Below are 24,358 nucleotides of genomic sequence, written 5' to 3'. Positions count from 1 at the left end.
GGGCTTTTGTTTGTTTGGAGATTTTTAATGACGATTTCAACCTCCTTACTGGTTATGGGTCTGTTCAGGCTTTCTATTTCTTCCTGGTTCAGTTGTGGTAGTTTATATGTTTCTAGGAATGCATCCATTTCTTCCAGATTGTCAAATCTGTTGGCGTAGAGTTGCTCATAGTATGTTCTTATAATAGTTTGTATTTCTTTGGTGTTAGTTGTGATCTCTCCTCTTTCATTCATGATTTTATTTATTTGGGTCCTTTCTCTTTTCTTTTTGATATGTCTGACCAGGGGTTTATCAATTTTATTAATTCTTTCAAAGAACCAGCTCCTAGTTTCATTGATTTGTTCTATTTTTTTTTTTTTTTTTTGGTTTCTATTTCATTGATTTCTGCTCTGATCTTTGTGATTTCTCTTCTCCTGCTGGGCTTAGGGTTTCTTTCTTGTTCTTTCTCCAGCTCCTTTAGGTGTAGGGTTAGGTTGTGTACCTGGGACCTTTCTTGTTTCTTGAGAAAGGCTTGTACCGCTATATATTTTCCTCTCAGGACTGCCTTTGTTGTGTCCCACAGATTTTGAACCGTTGTGTTTTCATTATCATTTGTTTCCATGATTTTTTTCAATTCTTCTTTAATTTCCCGGTTGACCCATTCATTTTTTAGAAAGGTGCTGTTTAGTCTCCATGTATTTGGGTTCTTTCCAAACTTCCTCCTGTGGTTGAGTTCTAGCTTCCGAGCATTGTGGTCTGAGAATATGCAGGGAATGATCCCAATCTTTTGATACCGGTTGAGGCCTGATTTAGGACCGAGGATGTGATCTATTCTGGAGAATGTTCCATGTGCACTAGAGAAGAATGTATATTCTGTTGCTTTGGGATGAAATGTTCTGAATATATCTGTGATGTCCATCTGGTCCAGTGTGTCGTTTAAGGCCTTTATTTCCTTGTTGATCTTTTGCTTGGATGATGTGTCCATTTCAGTGAGGGGAGTGTTAAAGTCCCCTACTATTATTGTATTATTGTTGGTGTGTTTCTTTGATTTTGTTATTAATTGGTTTATATAGTTGGCTGCTCCCACGTTGGGGGCATAAATATTTAAAATTGTTAGATCTTCTTGTTGGACAGACCCTTTGAGTGTGATATAGTGTCCTTCCTCATCTCTTATTATAGTCTTTGGCTTAAAATCTAATTGATCTGATATAAGGATTGCCACTCCTGCTTTCTTCTGATGTCCATTAGCATGGTAAATTCTTTTCCACCCCCTCACTTTAAATCTGGAGGTGTCTTCGGGCTTAAAATGAGTTTCTTGGGGGCAACATATAGATGGGTTTTGTTTTTTTATCCATTCTGATATCCCTGTGTCTTTTGATTGGGGCATTTAGCCCATTAACATTCAGGGGTAACTATTGAGAAGTATGAACTTAGTGCCATTGTATTGCCTGTAAGGTGACTGTTACTGTACATTGTTTCTGTTCCTTTCTGATCTACCACTTGTAGGCTCTCTCTTTGCTTTGAGGACCCCTTTCAATATTTCCTATAGAGCTGGTTTGGTGTTTGCAAATTCTTTCAGTTTTTGTTTGTCCTGAAAGCTTTTAATCTCTCCTCCTATTTTCAATGATAGCCTAGCTGGATATAGTATTCTTGGCTGCATGTTTTTCTCGTTTAGTGCTCTGAAAATATCATGCCAGCTCTTTCTGGCCTGCCAGGTCTCTGTGGATAAGTCAGCTGCCAATCTAATATTTTTACCATTGTATGTTACAGACTTCTTCTTTTTTTTTTTTTTTTTAAAGATTTTATTTATTTATTTGACAGAGAGAGATCACAAGTAGGCAGAGAGGCAGGAAGAGAGAGAGAGGAGGAAGCAGGCTCCCCGCTGAGCAGAGAGCCCGATGCGGGACTCGATCCCAGGACCCTGAGATCATGACCTGAGCCGAAGGCAGCGGCTTAACCCACTGAGCCACCCAGGCGCCCCTGTTACAGACTTCTTTTCCCGGGCTGCTTTCAGGATTTTCTCTTTGTCACTAAGAGTTGTAAATTTTACTATTTGGTGACGGGGTGTGGGCCTATTCTTATTGATTTTGAGGGGTGTTCTCTGAACCTCCTGAATTTTGATGCTCGTTCCCTTTGCCATATTGGGGAACTTCTCCCCAATAATTCTCTCCAGTATACTTTCTGCTCCCCTCTCTCTTTCTTCTTCTTCTGGAATCCCAATTATTCTAATCTTGTTTCGTCTTATGGTGTCACTTATCTCTCGAATTCTCCCCTCGTCGTCCAGTATCTGTTTGTCCCTCTTTTGCTCAGCTTCTTTATTCTCTGTCATTTGGTCTTCTATGTCGCTAATTCTTTCTTCTGACTCATTTATCCTAGCAGTGAGAGCTTCCATTTTTGATTGCACCTCATTAATAGCTTTTTTGATTTCAACATGGTTAGATTTTAGTTCTTTTATTTCTCCAGAGAGTGCTTTTATATCTCCCGAGAGGGTTTCTCTAATATCCTCCATGCCTTTTTCGAGCCCGGCTAGAACCTTGAGAATTGTCATTCTGAACTCTAGATCTGACATATTACCAACGTCTGTATTGATTGCGTCCTTAGATTTCGGTACTGCCTCTTGTTCTTTTTTTTTGTGGTGAATTTTTCCACCTTGTCATTTTGTCCAGATAAGAGTATATGAAGGAGCAAGTAAAATACTAAAAGGGTGGCAACAACCCCTGGAAAATATGCTTTAACCAAATCAGAAGAGATCCCTAATCGTGCGGGGGGAGAAAGGGGATAAAAAGAGGTTCAAAAACAAAGAAAAAGAAAAGAAAAGAATTAAAAAATAGAAAACGAATAAAGAAAAGTATGAAAAAGAAAAAATATATATATTAGATAAACTAGTTAAAAATCATTAAAAATGAAAAGGGTAAAAGTAGAAGAGAAAAAAAAATGAAAAAGAAAAAAATTACTTTAACTGCAAGACTAAAAAATCACAGGGAGAAAGCCATGAGTTCCGTGCTTTGCTTTCTCCTCCTCTGGAATTCTGCTGCTCTCCTTGGTATTGAAACCGCACTCCTTGGTAGGTTAACTTGGTCTTGGCTTGATTTCTTGTTGATCTTCTGGGGGAGGGGCCTGGTGTAGTGATTCTCAAGTGTCTTTGCCCCAGGCGGAATTACACCGCCCTTACCAGGGGCCGGGCTGAGTAATCCGCTCGGGTTTGCTTTTAGGAGCTTTTGTTCCCTGAGCACTTTCCGTAGAGTTCCGGAGGACGGGAATACAAATGGCGGGCTCCTGGTCTCCGGCCCAGAGGAACCGAGAGCCCGGGGCCCCACTTCTCAGTGCGCCCTCAGAGAACAGCACCCAGTAACTCCCGTCTGCCTGACCTTCGGCTGTACTCCGACCTCACGAGACTGCGACCGGTTCAAGGTAACCCCGAACTGCGAGCTTACTGTCGGCTCTGTCTCTGCAGCCGGCTTTCTCGCTCCAATACTCGCAAGCTCTGCGACACTCAGACACCCCCAATCCTTCTGTGAATCTGTGGGACCTGAGGCCACGCTCAACCCACGTGGGCTTCGCCCTGGTTTAGCCTCTGGTTCGATGTCTCTCAGCGGAACAGACTTTTAAAAGTCCCAATTTTGTGCTCCATTGCTCCGCCGCTTGTGGGATCTGGCCCTTCCCCCCGGGGTCTATCTTCCCGTTAGTTTGGATTCATTTCTCTGCCAGTCATACCTTTCAGAAAGTGGTTGTTTTTCGGTTTCTAGAATTGCTGTTCTTCTTCTCTTCGATCTGCCGATGGATTTGCAGGTGTTTGCACTCTTTAGATAAGCTATCTAGCTGATCTCCTGCTAGCTGAAGTAGTCTCAGCCTGCTACTTCTCCGCCATCTTGACTCCTTCCTCTACTATTTTTTAATCTGTACTTTTTCTTAACTTGAAGAGAAATTGAGAAAAGTCATTTTTATTGAAACTCACCTTTTCTGCACTGGGGTTGACAAACTATCGCTTAAGGGACCAGATCAGGTCCCTTACCTGTCTTTGGAAATTTTTACTGGAATTCAGTCACTCTTACTCATTTATGTGTTGTCTGTAGTTGCTTTCATTCTATAATTTCAGAGTTAAGTATTTGTAAAAGACTCAGAAGCCTAAAATAGTGTATGGTCCTTTACAGAAAATTTTGCCAACCTCTGTGTCGATGGTGATTTGCTTTAAAACCTATTCATCTAACCTTGAATGGCTTCCATGAATGGGGAATGTATTTCTCTGTCTTGAATACACATTATTAAAAGTGATATATCCAGCCATACCTGATTGCCAGGATTAGATTAGCTTTTATTTCTGACTCTATTCAAATGATGGAAGTTATGTTAAAAATAAGAAAATCTTATAAACTATATGTCTGGGATCCTTCAGACAATCCTCAGGGTTAGTGGTTTGCTGGAAGTCATTATAGGACTGGAAGTCATTATACTTGGGCTATGATTTTTTTTTTTTAAAGATTTTATATATTTATTTGAGAGAGAGACAGTGAGAGAGAGCATGAACGAGGAGAAGGTCAGAGAGAGATGCAGGCTCCCCGTGGAGCTGGGAACCCGATGCGGGACCTGATCCCGGGACTTCAGGATTATGACCTGAGCCGAAGGCAGTTGTCCAACCAACTGAGCCACCCAGGCGTCCCTGGGCTATGATTTATTATAGCAAAGGGCACAAAGCAAAGTCAACAAAGGGAAAAGGTACACCAGAAGCAACACAAATGAAACCAGGCATGAGTTTCTAAGAGTCCTCTTCCAGAGGAGTTGCACAGTACACACTTAATTTCTCTAGCAATTTATTGCAGCAATATATGCTAAGTGTTGTCTACCAGGGAAGCTCACTTAGTTTCTATTGGAGTTCAAGCATGTGGATAACTGTGCTTGTATGACTCACTATAGTGAAACTCCAGTCTCTCAGAAAGAAAGCAGATGTTCACCACAAATTACATTGTTTGCACAGACTATCTAGACAGAATAGTACAGTGTGGTCAAGGTACTGAGTGTGCAAAACAATTCTGTCAGAATACTCTAAGAGATCAATTCCTAAGTGCCAGTCTGTGGCCAGTCAGGAAAACAGGCCCTTCTGAGAATACACATGGTTGTACCAACTCAGCCTACTGAGTTTACATTTTCATGAATATCCCATAATAAGTGGTCAGAAAGACAGATATTCAGAAACAAACACAAAATGTTTGCTAATTGTAAATGTTCTGCTAGTTATATATATAGTTTTATATATATAATATAATGCTAGTTGTAATTATATTTCAGATTTTTTGTAGTGACTTGGTTATTTTAGTCAACATTATCTTATTTTCAAGTAAGAAATTGCCTGCATAACTTCATAAATCAATCCAGAAGAACTTTGTAGTATCATGAGTCTTTAAAATGTCACCAAAATAAACATTGTTTTGTTTGAACTCACAGTTTAATATATATATATATTAAATATATATATATATATATATATATTTTTTTTCTCTCAGGAGTGAGTTTTCTAGGACTACCTTTGCGCTTTCTAGTTCTTATAGAGACTGAAACAGTCTGGCATTTTTTTCATAGTTCATATTCTTGTATGAATGTCAAAGAGGAATCATTTGCAGAGATGACCTATCTCCATAATATCATTTTAGCTCATTGTGGCCAATAAAATTCCCAATGGTGTATTAAGTATTATCTCTTGGTTTTTGAAATAATGATGAAATAAGCATTATGAAACATAACACCTTTCAAATTTCTTAATATTAAAGTACTTGATGTATTGCCTTTGTTGAACCTCATAGTTATGGAAAAATATACAGGACAAATTTCTTCCTTAGAGATAATTCATTATGTGTCTCTGCATATTTTAGGTGCTGAAGTTAAGTATATATATGTGTGTGTGTTTGTGTGTATAAAATTTTCCCCCTGTTCTTTCATCTGGCATTTTCTAGACAGAGCCTGGTATGTTGTATGTAGGATACTATGTGGACAGTGGGGATTCCTGAGATTATTTTCTTAACTTGTGTGACTCTGGACAACTACATATAAATCATTTAAACTTCCTCTGTTTCAGTTTATGTAGTTTGCGTCCTTTCACCTTGAAGTTATCTTGTGAGGATTATTTTGATCAGGTTTGGTTACATTGAGGAAGCATCTTCCTATATGTATAAGATGTGGTTAGAGCCATCTACCTGAAATCTTATTAGGGCCTTTTCAGCTAACCTTGCATGTAGACTGAGGCCCTGGGCTTCTGAAATAACTGATAGTAGATTTGCTTTGCAGTGAGGTTTTTTTGTTTTGATTTTTTGTTTTTTAAGATTTATTTATTTGAGAGAAGGAGAGCACACGTGTGTGTGTGTGTGTGTGTGTACAAGTGGGAATAGAGACCCATAGGGAGGGAGAGAGAATCTCAAGTAGACTCCCTGCTGAGCCAAGCCTGATGGAGGTCTGGATCACACAACCCTGAGATCACAACCTGAGTCAAATCAAGAGTCAGATGCTTAACCAACTGAGCCACCCACATACTCTTACAGTGAGTGTTTAGAGCTGTTAGTGCCTCAACTCAGTTTTGAAAAGAGATATAAATCTCTAAAGAGCAAAATCTGTATTTTATTAATCTTTTAGACTTGATGTATAGCATGAAGCTTTGCTGTTTCCTGGTGTCTTAACTCCAGGCAAACAAGCAACCTATGACTTTGATAATCAGTCTGAAAGGCTGCAGACTTGGACCTGGGTAGAATTGAGGCCATCCAGCAGCCTTGTAGATGGAGGGAAGGAAACCCATCTGGCATAAGCAGAAGTGCATTACCTCACAGTCCAAAATAATGTTTATCTGCAAGAATAATTGTGAGTTGTCAAGAAAATATTAAACTATATTGAGCATATGGTATTTAAGAAGATAGAAGTAGAATAAGTTGTGGAAAACTTAACTTCTGAGTTATTTCCATTAAAATGATTAAAGTATAAAAAGTTTTTACAATTTTCAGTTCCATGAGATGCTCAGTTTAAAACTGGGCAAATTGTAGTCAAATATGTTTAGGAAACGCTACATATTACAGCCCCCTTTTAGAGGTCACAAGGTACATGGGCATATTAAAAGCTTCTGAGTGATGAGCACTGGATGTTATATGCAACTGATGAATTATTGAACTCTATATCTGAAACTAATGTACTATAGATTGACTATTTGAATTTAAATAGAAAAATACATAAAAGCTCCTGAGAAATTTTACAACTCAATTTTATTCAACCTGGTTTATTCATACTGAATTTGTAGAGATAATTTTCTCTTAATACCTATTAACATCTTATGGATCTTATGTTTGGAGAGGCACATCCCAGATCCACTGTATAAGACTACATACTTGACTTGTACTGTTTTTGCTTTTCTTTATTGCCTTTGTTTTCTTGGGGCACTTACCTGGCTTATTTTTGTTGAAGCTCTTTCTACCTTCTCTAGACTTCTCTGATTTTCCTCAATTTTCTTCCCTCCCCAGTCCACCATTGTGTAAGATTTCAATCCTTGGTGTTGGGAGGGGGGAAAGGCCTAGCTCATAACCAGAAACAGACTGTTCCTGCCTCTGGTTCCATTTGCATAAGTGAACAGATTAATTTTTAGAACATGCTCTCATTTGGGCTTCTCTATTAGTTTTGAGGCCCCAGTTTTGAGTGTAGGTTTGAGTTGGAGGACCCTCCAGCAGACCAGGGATAAGGTGTGCTCCTTGTACCTGAGTGTACCAGATGGCAGGAATATAGAACAACTCAGGTCTGTGTCCTTCTCTGAACATGTTTTGAAACAGAGAAAATAGCTGGATACACAGACTGTATCCATATTCTACAGTTACATACTGTTTTCCTTGGACAAGGGAGTGATTTTCTTTTTTGTCCTCTATAATCTCTATAGCCAGGTCATGTGAACCTGGTTCTGGGCAGGTCACCACTTGTTTGCTGTGGATGTTTGTCCTTGGGCATATGTTCTGACCTTCTCCACACTCAGCTGTGCTTGGTGGACTGTGACTGACCCTGTAGGTTCCTTTAGAGCATTGTAATTTCTCTCTCTCTCCTTTTCTCTTAAGATATGCTCTGTCCTTCTGTTTCTCCTTTTCTCTTTGGGTTCCTCAGAGCAGGCTCTTTTTGGAACTTAAGATCAGGTGGGATGGTGCTTTTGTGAGCCCGTGTCTATAGGACTTGAATTCTGTCATTCTCATTGTGCTGGAATTTGAGGTTGGGAACACATTTGAAGAGGCCAAGCTAAGTGGTTTACAAAGGTGTGACCATGGGAGTAGCTTGTTAAACCTGTTTACCTCAGAAAAGATTTTTTTTTCCTTCAGTGTGTGAGAAAATCTATTGCTTTTGTTTTTTCTCACTAGCTGGCTCCAGTTTCCATCAATAAAGTTTCAGTCACAAGCATACCAAGTAAATAGTGAAAGCATATTTCCTATCAATAGTTTAAGTCTCTATTATCTAGAATTGTGTTGTGTCTATTGATTTTTAATCCTGATAGAAAATAAAATTCTGTGAGCAGCTGGTAGTCTGATGTATATTATCTTTCCGTTTTGGTGGTTTTGCTGTTCTACACAACTGTGCAGTTTTTGATTACTAGCCAGAAAACAGCCCTTGTTAATTAAGGGGTGTGTATATGATTCCATTGGAATTTAAAGACCACTGGGGTATGAATTTTGGTACCTCCCCCAAATCATTCATATATCAGAATGATTCCTGATATATAGTAGGCACTCAATTAATTTTTTAAATGAGTGAGTATCATTTTAATATTGGGAGTGGAAATAAAGGCATTTGCTAAGTAAGTTTGTCGGTTTAATCAGTCACCAGTACTCTTTCATTCCCTTTAATTTTTTTTTCAATTATTTCCCCATTTATTGTTTTTAATTTTAATGCCAGTATAGTTAACATAGTGTTACATTATCTTCAAGTGCACAATTTAGTGATTCGACAGTTCTGTACATGACTCAGTGTATTCCCTTTAATTTTTAAGAGCTGTCTTGGTTTTGGTCATTTTATCTGCCACAGTTGCCATAGCTTATCTTCTGTGGCATTTTTGTTGTTGTCCTTACTTTCTACCTTCCCTAAAAACATTTACTGGTTATTATTAGATTTAAAAGCTTCTAAGCAGGCATAAACCTTAAAATCCTTTGATTCTTTCCTTAAAATGCCACTACTATTCTCATTTATAGTGTGAGTTTAAGAAAGGGAGGCTGAACCCAAAATAAACATGGTGAACTTAGCATAGCCCGACTCTTGGTGATCTCATAAGATCTTTCAAAGGCAGGTCTGGGCCTGCTCAGTAATTGCATGGGAAGTACCTGAGAGCAGAAACCAGTGCCCTGCAGGATGTGGCATGGGGAACATGCCTGGCCCTGCAAGTCAGGGTGCAGCCAGCACATGCCTCCTCACCATCAGGCACACAAGGTATCCTCACTGACCCCCACCACCAACCTGCCTCCCTTCCCCTCATGGATACTTTCTCATCTGGGCTGAAAACAAGGGCTTGAGACTCTTGCATGAAATATGAGTCAAGTAAGCGGTTTTCTGTCTTATACAATTGGTTATCTAAAAGAGTGATTTTAGTTTAGTTTCTGTTTTCCTTTTCTTTGTTTTACCAGCTGAATTAGTAAGTAGCTACAAAGATGTCATTTAAAAATAAGAAGTCATGATTTATTACTAGTATTCTACTATTGCTTTTAGTGTGACCTTTTAATATATTTCAGAGTTAAAAACTTTAAATTTCTAAATGTTAAAGAGCATTATTTGATCTGACTAATTTGCTTCATTTGTCATAGAGGCAACTTTACCATGGAAGCACTCCTTATTCTTGTAAATGGACTCTATTTTTTGACTTTGTTAGTAGACACAGTTTTTATCTAAGAGGACCCTACTCACGTAGACTTTCATACGTGGATTTAGATTTAGATTTGATATACAGGAATTGGGACCCGTCAGTTCAGGAGTAGCACTATAATTGTTCAAGTAGATCGCTAACAAGAATCTTTCCTGAACATTCCATGGATAAATTTGTAGGTAGGATTACATTAGCTTCAGGGGTATCAGATGAATTGCATGAAGCATTATGCTAATTAATTTTTAAATTTAAAATTTGTGATAGTTACTTTAAATTTATTTTTTTTAAAGAAAAAAGTGATAGATAGGAAGTCATGGATCTTTCATTTAGAGATTAACCATTAGTGTGTCTTGGCTTCTACTTCCCAGACTCTGTATCTCTCAGTTGAAAATCTGATTGGTCCAACTTTTGTGACTTGTCTACCTGAGGCAAATCACAGTAGACACATGGCTGCTTTGGCATGGATGAGGCCACACCTGTGGCTTCTTAGATGTTGAAGGCTATCTCCTCCATGGATAGTTCTCTGAAAAGAGAAATCAGAAATAATTGTGACAGTGGTCTATTATAGCAGTATTGCTCACTTTTGGAAACTGAGAAAATTTTGAACACTTTATGATTTTGATAAGTTGCAGGTGGCTTCAATTACAGTTTACATTGTTGTCATTGTCTTTCAGTGACTGATTTCACAGGAACTATTCCTTGCTCATATTTCAATCTTGGCATTTGTGATATTTAATCACTAATTCAGGTGTCTCCTAGTTCTGAAGTTACTAGGTCAGAGGGAAGGAAAGGAATCACAATACTAGTAAGTCTATTATATTTCAAACATTGGCAAATAATGATTATAGTTACATAGTCCCTCTTTGGCTCTGTGAATTTGATCACTGCAGTAAATTTTTTGCTACAAAAGACTCAGATTTACTTGTCAGTATTATTTCTGTAATACTGTAAGGCTGTATTCCTGGAAGAAGTAACTTTATATGAAAATTTTAAGAGGGCACCACTTGGTTCACTTTCTAAAGGAAACAAGAGAAAATATTGGAAAATATCAATGTTTCAAAAGAAAAACATAAAGCTTTGTTTTGGTACTTGATATTCAGTTTTGAAGTAAAGTAATACATTTTGTATAATGGTGATTTGGTAAAGAATAAAAATTTTCTTTTTTTTTTTTTTTAAAGATTTTATTTATTTATCAGAGAGAGAGCAATCACAGGCAGACAGAATGGCAGGCAGAGGCAGAGAGAGAAGTAGGCTCCCCGCCGAGCAAGGAGCCCGATGTGGGACTCGATCCCAGGACGCTGGGATCATGACCCGAGCCGAAGGCAGCTGCTTAACCAACTGAGCCACCCAGGCATCCCAAGAATAAAAATTTTCAAGGAACAAAAATGTTGCCCAAGTACACTGGGTCACTGTGTAACACTAAGCAGTCTACCAGAGATAATGATTAAAAATCTCTTTGGTTGAAAAAATTTTCTTAAGGTACTAGAAGGGATTTCAGTTTTATGTAGTAAGAATAAGCAGGGGGAACAGTAGGCAGAGGGAGAAGCAGGCTCCCCACTAAGCAAGGAGCCTGATGTGGGACTTGATCCCAGGACTGGGAATCATGACCTGAGCTGAAGGCAGATGCTTAATCAGCTGATCCACCCAGTCTGACTTTAAAACAGACTGTAACAAGAGACAGATAAAGACACTATATAATAATAAAGGGAACAATCCAACAAGAAGATCTAATAATTATAAATATTTATACACCCCAACATAGCACCCAAATATATAAGACAGTTAATAATCAAATGAAGGAATTAACCAATAATAATAGAATAATAGTAGGGGACTTTAACACCCACTGTAATCCATAGATAGATCATCTAAACAGAAAATCAGCAAGGAAACAGTGACTTTGAATGACACATTGGGCCAGATGGATTAAAAAGATAAATTCAAAACATTCCATCCTAAAAGAGTAGAATTTTTCAAGTGTGTATAGAACATTCTCCGGACTAGATCATGTGCTAAGCCACAAAACAAGTCTCAGCAAATTCAAAAAGATCAAAGTAAACCATGCATCTTTTCTGATCACAATGTTATGAAGCTAGAAATCAACCTCAAGAAAAAATGTAGAAAGACCATAAATAGATGGAGGATAAATAATAATGCTACTAAACCATGGATGGGTCAACCAGGAAATAAAAAGAAATAGAAAAATACGTAGAAAGAAATGAGAATGAAAGGACAATGGTCCTGGTGTATCTGGTTGGCACAGTAGGTTGAGCAACTGACTCTTGGTTTTAGCTGAAGTCTTAATCTCAGAGTCATGGGATCAAGCCCTTCTTCTGTCTCCTCATTCAGTGCAGAATCTGCTTAAGATTCTTTCCTTCTCCCTCTGCCCCTCCCCCCCTCAAATAAATAAATTCTTCAAAAAGCAAAACAAAACACAATAGTCCAGAACCTTTAGGCTGCAGCAAAAATGGTTCTAAGAGGGAAGTTTGTAGCAATATAGGCTTACCTCATGAAGCAAGAAAAATCTTAAATAAATAACCTAACCTTATACATAAAGGAGCTAGAAAAAGAGCAACAAAAAAACCCTAAAACTAGCAGAAGGAAAGAAATAATAATAATGTTCAGAGCAAAAATAAATGATACAGAAACTGAAGAAACAATAGAACAGACCAATGAAACTAGTAACTGGTTCTTTGAAAAAATCAGTAAAATTGATAAGCCTCTATCTAGCCAGACTTACCAAACTAAAAGGAAAAGAGAAAGGACCCAAAATAATAAAGTAACAAATGAGAGAGGAGAAGTGACAACCAACACCACAAAAATACAAATAATTATGAGAATGTTATGAAAAATTATATGCCACCAAATTGGACAATATAGAAAAGATGGATAAGTTCCTAGAAATAGACATATAAACTCCCAAAAACTAAGTAAAAACGAAATGGAAAACTTCAACAGACCAATAACCAGCAAAGAAATTGAATCAGTAATCAAAAAACTCTAAACAAACTTAAGTCCATTATCAGAAGGCTTCACAGGCCACTTCTACCACATATTTAAAGAAGAGTTAATGCCTCTTCTTCTCAAACTATTAAAAAAAAAATAGTGAAAGGAAAACTTCAAATTCATCCTATGGCCAGCATTACCTTCCTACCAAAGATACCGCTACAGATAAAGACACCACTACAAACGATACATACAGGTCATTATCTCTGATGAACAGAGATGCAAAAATTCTCAATAAAATAAAAGCAAAGAGAATCCAATACATTAAAAAATCATTCACCTCAATCAAGTGGGACTTATTCAATATTCATTAATCCATCAACAGGATACACCACATGAATAAGAAAGGATAAGAAACATATCATTTCAATAGATGCAGAAAAAGCATTTGACAAAGTACAACGTCCATTCATAATAAAAGCCCGTACGTAGCAATATAGAACCATACCTCAACATAATAATAGCTATATATGAAAAGCCCACAGCTAACATCATCCTTAATGAGGGAAAATTGAGAGCTTTTCCGCTAAGGTCCAGAATAAGACAAGGATGTCCTCTCTCACCACTGTTATTCAACATAGTACCAGAAATCCTAGCCACAGCAGTCAGACAACAAAAAGAAGTAAAATGCATCCAAAATGGCAAGGAGGAAATCAAACTTACACTATTTGCAAATGACTTGATATTCTATGTAGAAAGTCGAAAAGACTCCAACAAAAAATTGCTAGAACTGATACACAAATTCAGTAAAGTTGGAGGATAAAAACCAATGCACAGAAATCTGTTGCATTTCTTTATACCAGTATTGAAACAAATTAAGAAAACTATCCCATTTTTACAATTGCACCAAAAATAATAAAATACCTAGGAATAAACCTAATCAAAGAGATGAAAGACCTGTCCTGTATTCTGAAAACTATGAAACACCGATAAATTGAAGATGACACAAAAGAAATGGAAAAAACATTTTGTACCCCTGGATTGGAAGAACAAATAGCCAAAGCAATCTTGAAAAAGAAAAGCAAACCTGGAGACCTCACAATTTTGGATTTCAAGTTCTATTACAAACATGTAATATTCAAAACAGTATGGTACTGGCACAAACATCGACATAGCAGATCAGTGGAACAAAATAGAGAATCCAGAAACGAACTCTTAACTATTTGGTCAATTAATCTTTGACCAAACAGGAAAGAATATCCAAGGGGAAAAAAAGCAGTCTCTAACAAACAGTGTTGGTAAAATTGAACAGCTACATGTAGAAAAATGAAACTAGACCACTTCTTACACCATACAATAAATTCAAGTTGGATTACAGACTGTAATGTGAGACCTGAAGCCATATAAATCCTAGAAGAGAACACAAGTAGTAACTTTATTCTAGATATGTCTTCTGAGGCCAGGGAAACAAAGGAATAAATACCTTTTGGGACTTAATCAAAATAAAAAGCTTTTGCATAGTAAAGGAAACAACAAAACTGAAAGATAACCTGTGGAATAGGAGAAGATATTTGCAAATGACATATTTGATAAAGAGTTAGTATCCAAAATATATAAAGAACTTATATAACTCAATACCTAAATTGACTGATAAATGGATAAAGATTTATCCATGTAAATATAGACAATGTAAATGTATGCAATGTATGTAAATGTATACAATGGAATGTTAATTCAGCTATAAAAATAATATTAGTGGAAGTACAGAGTATAATGCTAAGCAAAATAAGTCAGAGAGAGGAAGATAAATACCATATAATTTCACTCATATATGGAATGAAAGAAACATAACAGAGGTAAAGAGAAAACAAAAAAGAGAGACAGAGACAGACCAAACTCTTCACTATAGAGAACAAACTGATGGTTACCAGAGAGGAGGATGGTGGAGGTGGGTGAAATAGGTGATGGGGATAAGGAGTGCGGTTGTGATGAGCATCAGGTAATATATGGAATTTTTGAATTACTCTATGGTATACCTGAAAATAATATGACAGTGCTTGTTAACTAATTGGAATTGAAAAAAAACCTTTAAAAATATGTAAGAAGATTGCGTTGTTCTGAATTTTGTTCCCTTCCCAAAAATTCATATATTAAAACCTTCTCACTGGGATAGTATTTGATGATGGAGCCTTTGGGGGTTGACTAGGTCATGAGGGTGGGTCCCTCATGATGAAATTACTGCCTTTATAAGAAGAGATATGAAGAGGGGCACCTAGGTAGTTCAGTCAGTCTGCTTTTGGCTCAGGTCAGGGTCCTAGCATCCTAGGATCAAGCCTGGTGTCAGGCTCCCTGCTCAATGGAGAGTCTACTTCTCCCTCTGCCCCTCCCCCTGCTCATGCTCTCTCTTACTCCCTCACTCATGTGCTCTCTCCTTCCCAAATAAATAAAATCTTAAAAGAGAGAAAGACGTGAGGGAGATCACTCTTTCTCTCTGCCCTTTGAGGACACAGCAGGAAAGTGACCATCAGCAAGCTAGGATGAGCTCTCAATTCCAACCAGATTGACTGGCACCTTGATCTTGGACTTCTCAGTCTTCACAGATCTCAAAGTCTATTTTTTAAGCCACTTAGTCTATGTTATTTTTTTATGGCAGACTGAGCGAACTTAAACAGAAATTGGTACCAAGAAGTGGGATTTTGCTATAACCAAAACCTAAAAATGTGGCAGTGGTTTTGGAACTGGGTAATGAGTAGAGCCAAGAAGAATTTTGAGTTACAGTGAGGGAACTTCTAAAGGTGATTTTCGTGAGCGATTAGACAAGAAATAGTAATCCTTTGATATAATGTCACAATTAATTTCACTGTTTCTTTTAATTTTTAAAAAATTTTTATTATGTTATGTTAGTCACCATACAGTAAATCATTACTTTTGATGTAGTGTTCCATGATTGATTTTTTTGTGTATAACACCCAGTGCTCTATGCACTCTGTGCCCTCCTCAATACCCATCTCCCCTCTAAAGTCCTCAGTTTGTATCCCGGAGTCCATAGTCTTTCATGGTTCTTCTCCTGCTCTGATCTCCCCCGCTTCATTTTTCCCTTCCTTTTCCTAATGTTCTCCATGCTATTCTTTATGTTCTGCAAATGAGTGAAACCATATGATCATTGTCTTTCTCTGTTTGACTTATTTCACTTAGGATAATCCAGTTTCATCCATGTTGATGTAAAAGTTGGGTGTTCATCCTTTCTGATGGCTGAATAATATTCCGTTATATGTGTGGACCACATCTTCTTTATCCGTTTGTCTGTTGAAGGGCATCTTGGCTCCTTCCACAGTTTGGCTGTTGTGGACATTGCTGCTATGAACATTGGGGTGCATATGGCCCTTCATTTCACTACATCTGTATCTTTAGGGTAAATACCCAGTAGTGCAATTGATAAGTCATAGGGTAGCTCTAATTTTAACCTTTTGTGGAACCTCCACACTGTTTTCCAATGTAGCTGGATGCACACACCCACACACACTTGTGTGTACATATGCACATCCCATCCTTTCTGAAAGAATTAATTTGTGTTCCTTACTGTCAGGCTTGGGCTAAAACAGGTGGTGCCTGGTGAGCTTTAGTTCCTTTCTGTGTCCATATGAGACTTTCTACACATTCTTCAGGAATTTTCAACTCAAGAAGAGTTCCATTCCTGTATCTGTTGTATTCCAAATGTGTCTGAAATTATTCAAATATTGCTTTGTATTTTTAATCTGGTTTTTACTTGTTTCAGTTTTTAAATTGATTGTAAGTACATGAGAGCAAGGATAGACTTGAAAATTTCCTTGTATTAGTTATAGCAGATTAGGGAGCATGTGAGGGTAGTAGGCATTCAATATACTCTTATATATTAGCTAGTTCTCATTAAAGTTGTGACTGCCTAAACCAAAACTGCCTAAGACGGATTGTCATGGTGCCATGAAATTCCAAAGTACTACCTAAATTTCTGTTGAATCTTAATCAATCTTAATGCTATTGAATTCTTCGTTGAGGAAGTTCATTTAAAGTTCATGGTTGTGGTTGGAAGATACACTGGAGTCTGGAGTACACTTTCATTGTCATGATTTTAACTTCAGCTTTGTCATACATGTGCATAGCTGGGCAGATGGGTCTTTTTATGCTGTCTTTTCTATTTTTGAAAGAAATTAAAATAAGCATTTCCAAGCTTCCTGAAAGAATTAAGTCACCTCTTTTCACCTTCCCTTCCATTTATTCCTATTTTTATTTTTTTGACTTACGTTTTTAGAGCAGTTTTATGTTTACAGTAATTGAGAGGAGGGCCTAGGCACTTGCCATATACCTCTTGCCCTGTCGCATCTATAGCCTCCCCCATTATCAACATCTCTTACCAGAATTGCACATTTGTTAAAATTTTAAACCTGCATTGGCGTGTCATAGTCATCCAAAGTCCATAGTGTATGTTAAATCTTTGGTTTTGTCCATTCTGTGGGTTTGAACAAATGCATAATGACATATATTCATCATTATATCATACAGAGTATTTTCACTATCCAAGAATACTCTGCCTCTTCATCTTTGCCTCATAACTGCTGGCAATCACTGATCTGTTTGTTGTCTCCACAGGTTTTTTTTGTTTGTTTGTTTGTTTTTAATGTAATATAGTTGGAATCATACAGTATGTAACCTTTTTCATTTGGCTTCTTTCACTTAGTCATACGCATTTAAGGTTCTTCTATGTCTTTTCATGGATTAATAGCTCACTTCTCTACAGTGCTGAATACTGTTCCGTTGTGTGAATGTACCACAGTTTACTCATTCATTTACTGAAAGACAACTTGGTTGCTTCCACATTTTGGCAGTTATGAGTAATTGATCTAAACAACTGTGTGCAGGTGTTTGTGTGGATATAAGTTGGTAAATACCAAGGAGAACGATTGCTGGATTATATTGTAAGAGTATATTTAGTTTAGTAAGAAACTGCCAACTGTCTTCCAAAGTGGCTGGACCATTTTGCATCATTTATTCTTCATAGCACACTATTTGTAAGGTCTCATAGTTTTCTTATAGCTGTGCAATCTTTTTTTTCTCGAATCCCAAACCCTTTTCTGTCTCCTCTCACCTGAATACAGCTTAAATGTTGATGGTATTCCCACGGTTATAGCCTGGACCTTCTCTTCTCACTTCTACAGAATTTAGAAGATTGGTCTTTTCCAACTCACATACTTTAATGCACAGTTTCTGTCTTGATGATTCCTGAATTTATAGCTCTATCCCATATCACTACATTAAAACTCCAGACCTTTAAAGCCGCTACCTATTGGCCACTTTTACCTCAGCTATTCTATAGGCATCAGAACATTAACATATGAAAACCAAATGTATATCAGCAACTATCGCTCTAACTGATTATTTTCTTAATTCCCTTTCTAGGTGAGCACACTTTTCTGGTTAGCCAAACAGAGGCTTAGGGTCTTCTTTGAATCTGTCTTCACTCTGCTTTCTCATATGTGAGAATCTTCAAGTGTGGTTACATCTCTTCCCTTATTTTCTTTCAAGTGTACCTCTCCTATTCTTACTCCCACTCACATCCTCTTTGTGTTCTGCTTTGATTATGAAGAACTTCTAGCCAGCTGCTTTCCTACTGGTAGTCTTTGGTACCTTCTCTCTCCCATGTTAGAGTCTGCTGTTCAGAATTTTGGATGATCATTCCCTATTAACATCTGATTTTATTAGCCCTTGTGGAAATTGCCAGTGATTCCCCCACTGCCTCTGAATAAAGCCAAATGCCCTGCTATTGTTTTCAGGGCCTCATACAACCTCTCTTGGCTGCTGCTTGTAGATTTTCCTGCATGTGCTCTGTTCTCTCTGGCCTCATATTCGTTTTCTTCCTGTTCCTTTTCCCTGGGATGTACTTGCTCTTCTTTCTGTCTAATTAACTTACACTTAGCATTCAGCTTTAGGTGGCAGTTCTTCCCTTCTTCCTGTGCCCCACCCGGATTTCTTTGTTCTTCTTACATCTTCCCATTAGAGCCTGAGCAATACTTGAGTTACAATCCTTCTACCACATTGTTTTATAACTATAGTATTCCGCCTTATCTGTGGTTTCACTTTCTATGGTTTGTTACCTGGGATCAACCACAGTCTGGCAGCTGATGATCCTCCTCCTGACTTATCATCAGAAGGTCGTTAGTAACCTAACACTATGCCTGTATCATTTACCTCACTTCACCTCATCAAGTAGGCATTTTATCATCCCAAGAAGAAGAGTACTTCTTCTTGTGATGTACTTGCAGTACAGTACTATTAGTGTTTGAGAGAAAGAAGAAGGGTACTTCTTGTGATATACTTATAGTACAGTACTATAAGAGTTTGAGAGAAAGACCACATTCACATAAATTTTATTATAATTCTATATTATTACTAGTTATTTTTAATCTCTTATTGTGCCTAATTTATACATTAAGTTTTATTTCTGGTATGTATGTATATGAAAAAACGTAGTCTGTATAGGATGCAGTACTATGTAGTTTCAGGCATTTACTGAGGGTCTTGGAATGTATCCCCTCAAGAGAAGGGGGAACTAATGCATTTCGTTCTGACCTCTCCATCCCTATGAAGTCCTGTGTTCCCTTCACTTCTGGATGTGAGTCTCCAGCACAGGCCAAATATGGTTGACTCTTTGCTGACATTTTTCCAGGATAACGGTTCATACTTAGGGGTGATTTTGTCTTCCAGGGGACATTAGCAATGTCTCAAGCCATTTTTGATAGTTATGATTGGTGAGACCGTGCTGTTATCATCTAGTTGGTAGGAGCTAGGTATGCTTGTAAACAACCCTACAGTGTACAAGAGACTTCCTACCACATTATCCAGCCCAAATGGCAGTTGTACTGAGGTTAAGAAGCCCTGCTCTGGAATGAAGTGTAAAACTTTAGGATACTAAAAGAAAAGACTTTTTGTAACAAAAAGATGAATTGAGTTTGGAGTTCTCAAGTAATGTATACAGATTTTTAGTTTCAAGCAAGTTAATTTTTAGTCTAAACTGCTTTGTGGTTTTTGTTTGTTTGTTTTTGTGGCCTGTTAATATTTATTCAGAATTTGTGCTGTGGGGAAAACATGTGAGTCTAGTGCTTATTAGTGGGTTATCAGCTACCTGCAGTAATTAAAGCATGCAAATGAGATTGTGAAAAGTATAATGGAACTAAGCTATTTGTTTGAGAACTTTTTTCATTTATGTTTTCTTATTTCAAACGTGCCTAGTAACAGGTGACTACCCAGGCAGTTTTTGGAGGTAAGGAATGAGTGATGTCCTTTTTTAAGCTCTTAAAAAAGGCTTAACTATAAAATCCTCAAAAAAGGCCAAATATAGTAAACTTCTTGTTTTATATTTAGATTAGCAAATGATGAAAACTCTAGTGCTACCGTGCACACTCACACACCAGTTCACACCCACCAACAGTAACCCTCATACACTTATATCCTCTTCATTCTCTTTAACCAAGTGTCTGCTACAGTGCCAGGGACACAGTCCATGTTGACCCATCAAAATAGAGAGGGCTTCTCATGGGAGACCCCATGTCTACCCAACAAAGATCTGTTTCAACTAAGTGTACTGTTTTCATTTAATAATCTATTATTAAATTATTAATAAATAATAAATAATTTAGTAATTAAATTACTACATTTATTAATAAATCAGTAAGTTTATTAAGAAATTTATTATTAAATTATTTATTTCACTTAATAAATTTATTATTTTATAAAGGTATTAAATGAGAAGAGCTTACTAATACACTAGACATTTTTAGAATGTTGAAGGATAAATTATTGGTGATGCTAGAACAAAATGGAACTGATCTGCAAAACCAAGTAATGGGAAAATAAAATACCTACCATGCTTAAATATTTTAGCATGTGCCTTAAGTAAAGAAAGGAGACATCAACAAAAGAAGTTTTGATTCTTCTGTCTAGGATTCCTTATGTGATATTATGTCCAATTTTATAGTCCATTTTTCAAAAAAATTTTTGAATTAGAAATTGAGTAGAAGAAAGTAAGAAACATTTTAGGAAATGTTAGGACTCATATTCTTTTTTTTTTTTTTAAGATTTTATTTATTTATTTGACAGACAGAGATCACAAGTAGACAGAGAGGCAGGCAGAGAGAGAGGGGGGAAGCAGGCCCCCTGCTGAGCAGAGAGCCCAGTGCGGGGCTTGATCCCAGGACCCTGGGATCATGACCTGAGCCGATGGCAGAGGCTTTAACCCACTGAGCCACCCAGGCACCCCAAGTGACTCATATTCTTAAATAGGACCTATTGATAGTAATTTTAGAATAACAGTTTAACCTATAAGTAACTATTTACAAAGTTATTTCAGTGAATATAACCAGAAGATAATGGAATAAAAGGACATGTAAATATGGACTTGAATAAAGAGTTCTCCTGATTTAATTGCATTTCTTTTAATATTTTTCAGAGTTCTACAGAAATTTTGGAATATTCATCAGATAGTGAAAAGGAGGATGACTCCATTGATTCAGAATCTTCTCTCAAATACCACATGGATTTTGAATCTGATGATAGACAGATACCGGAGAGACCTATAAAGCAGAAGATGAAATCAGCAGAAACCACTTTGTACACACCCCAGAAACAGATGTTTCCAAGGACTCCAGAAACATCAGCAAACAAGAAGAAGCTTTTGAGGTTAAATTACACCTTTTTTTTTTTTTTAAATACTGTTTTTTTAAAGTTGATATCTTTCTTTTAAATCCAAATACTTAAAATGTTAATTTAAAAATACTTAAACTTGTTTACTTGGGGAAGAAAATTGACAGAATAGAATTGGAACTTCAATAAGCAATTATAGAATTTCTCATTTCTGGAAATGATTTAGGGAACTGTTTATCCAAGTCATGCATTCACTGTTTCAGTCATAACAGCTGAAATGACTATTTCCTTAATGGGATTGGTTATTTGGGTTTATCAGATTTTATTGAGCATCAGTATTCCAGATACTTAGACAATTAAGACAAGTATTAAGATGATTCCTGTTTTTGAATAAGTTATATTATAAAGAGAGAAATAGAAATAAATATATTCAGATTATTTTTACAAATATGGTTACAGAGATTGTCCAAGGGAACACTTGCAAATGCAAAGATGTATGAGAGAGCAAAGACACAGCAAAGATAGGAAACTGGCTTTATGTATATGAATAACCACAAGGTCCAGGCTATGGTGGGGGTGGTCACACAGAACATGTGAAGGGGATAGGAGTACGCCTTCTAAGAGCTGTGTCCCAATTCTGTGTAATATATGGTTAATTTGTGTTTTAAATTACAGCAAAACAATGAAAAGAAAATTTCAATGAAAGTGAGAACTTGTGGGAACCAGTACCACAAAAGGAAACTTAGTGGAGAGTTTGAAGGAAAAAGGAGTTTCAGTAGAAAGAGTAAATGTGGCAATGAAAAACACAGGTTTGGATCTGTTTAGGAAATGTTTATGTCAAGAGTGGGCAGGTACAGTGCATACTAAAAACTCAGTGGCAATGTTAGTGAGCTAGCAGGGGCAGAAGCCAGAGAACCATGGTTCAAAGAGTATCCAAGACAAAGAGTGGAGACAGTGCTGAGGTTCTTCTGCTAGGACTGAGATTTTAGGCGAGAAGTCAGATGTAGAGATTAGCTGCTAGTGGCTTGAAAGGGATCTTGGTTCCAAAAGAGTCATCAGAGGCAAGATGAGTCCTATTTAGAAAATAACCAGGAAGACCCAGTGGAGACAGAGTGGTTAGGGATAATTGCTCTGTCAGTGTCCAGGGAAGGAAGTGGGGTGGTGGATCAGGAAAGAAGAGGCCTGTCTTAAGTGTGGGAGTGGAGGGACAAGCATTAGGATGCCACGGAGTCTAGTGGTCTTATGCCCAAGTAGAGAAATTTAAAGTGTTAAAAAAGGACAGTGGTGGTCTGTATTAGTCTCTGGAAAGAGCGGGAAAGGAAGAGTTAAAGGGATTTGAATGCCCTTGCTGAAGTTGATGCCACATAATCACAGAAAGCCATGTCCCAAACCCTAGTGATGGCCTACTATGTGCTGAGAACTGTTGCTTTTCCTGGAGACATAGCAACTAAAGCATTGACTCTGTAGGGGAGTGTGTTTTGAGGACCCAAAAAGTAAAGTAGAAGTAATATCAAAAGAAGATAAACTTTATGGAAAGAAATCAGAAAAAGAGGAATCAAGACTGGCTAAGAGGTGTGGGGAAGGGGATTTCATGGAGCTGACATTGCCTAAGGTGAGGCAAGAGGGTGGTGCAGGGGATCAGATGGTTTTGTTTTATCTGGTTTTTCTTTTTGTTTGTTTGGTTGGTTGGTTGGTTGGTTTGGTTTTTCTTGGTGAGAAAATCATGAGGCCTTTTTTGTTTGTTTGTTTGTTTCTTTGAGGGAGGGAATTGTTAGCCTTTACCTTTATTGTAAACTAGCCATATATATTATTTGTACAGTTTCTATACTGGGGTCTGAGTTTTTATTATTGATTTGCTTCTATACTTTCAAACAAAAATTGGTTTTTTTCCCCCACTATCTTTACTATTTGGCATTGAATTCTTTTATATGTGTACAGGTGTTTGGCAAGAATGTATGAAGCTTTCTATTTTGTGGGGTCAGTTCTGTCAGTTGGTCATATTTTGTCACCCACCCACCCCATTACTTTTTTTTTTCCTTCTTTTTTTTTTATTTTTTTTTTCAATTTATTTATTTTCAGAAAAACAGTATTCATTATTTTTTCACCACACCCAGTGCTCCATGCAAGCCGTGCCCTCTATAATACCCACCACCTGGTACCCCAACCTGCCACCCCGCCGCCACTTCAAACTCTGGGCTGCTTTTTAACTCCCACTTACACCATTTAATAATCAGTTTTGTTTTCCATGTTTGTATCTTTGAGTACATTTCAGTATAAAAGACATATCTCAGGCTTCTTCAATTAATTCAATTAATTAATTTCTCAGGCTTCTTCTTTAATTTCTTGAGGAATCTCCACACTGTTCTCCAAAGAGGCTGCACCAACTTGCATTCCCACCAACAGTGTAAGAGGGTTCCCCTTTCTCCACATCCTCTCCAACACATGTTGTTTCCTGTTTTGTTAATTTTGGCCATTCTAACTGGTGTAAGGTGATATCTCAATGTGGTTTTAATTTGAATCTCCCTGAGGGCTAATGATGATGAGCATTTTTTCATGTGTCTGATAGCCATTTGTATTTCTTGATTGGAGAAGTGTCTGTTCATGTCTTCTGCCCATTTTTTGATGTGTTTGTCTGTTTTGTGTGGGTTGAGTTTGAGGAGTTCATTATAGATCCTGGATATCAACCTTTTTTCTGTACTGTCATTTGCAAATATCTTCTCCCATTCCATGGGTTGCCTCTTTGTTTTTTTGACTGTTTCCTTTGCTGTGCAGAAGCTTTTGATTTTGATGAAGTCCCAAAAGTTTATTTTCGCTTTGTTTCCTTTGCCTTTGGAGACGTATCTTGAAAGAAGTTGCTGTGGCTGATATCAAAAAGATTACTGCCTATGTTCTCCTCTAAGATTCTGA

The 24,358-nt window shown here is 37.3% G+C and overlaps 1 protein-coding gene across 8 annotated transcripts in view; it reads left to right on the top strand.

Annotated features, from left to right (window-relative positions):
* SPIDR (scaffold protein involved in DNA repair) overlaps positions 1-24,358 on the top strand; it is a 693,030-nt gene that overhangs the window by 272,492 nt on the left and 396,180 nt on the right. For 7 of the 8 annotated variants that reach the window (XM_044245633.1, XM_044245631.1, XM_044245632.1 and 4 more), the window contains one exon: positions 21,258-21,487. In XM_044245633.1, coding sequence (XP_044101568.1) covers positions 21,258-21,487 — 230 coding nt within the window. Of the gene's footprint in view, positions 1-9,312; positions 9,403-21,257; positions 21,488-24,358 lie in introns of those variants that run through there. The other variant, XM_044245636.1, reaches the window with a different exon arrangement.

This window comes from Neovison vison, chromosome 4 (genome assembly GCF_020171115.1).
Source record: "Neovison vison isolate M4711 chromosome 4, ASM_NN_V1, whole genome shotgun sequence".
Taxonomy (NCBI): domain Eukaryota; kingdom Metazoa; phylum Chordata; class Mammalia; order Carnivora; family Mustelidae; genus Neogale; species Neogale vison.
Note: the sequence above shows the minus strand (reverse complement) of the source record. Positions and strands in the feature narration are given on the sequence as shown.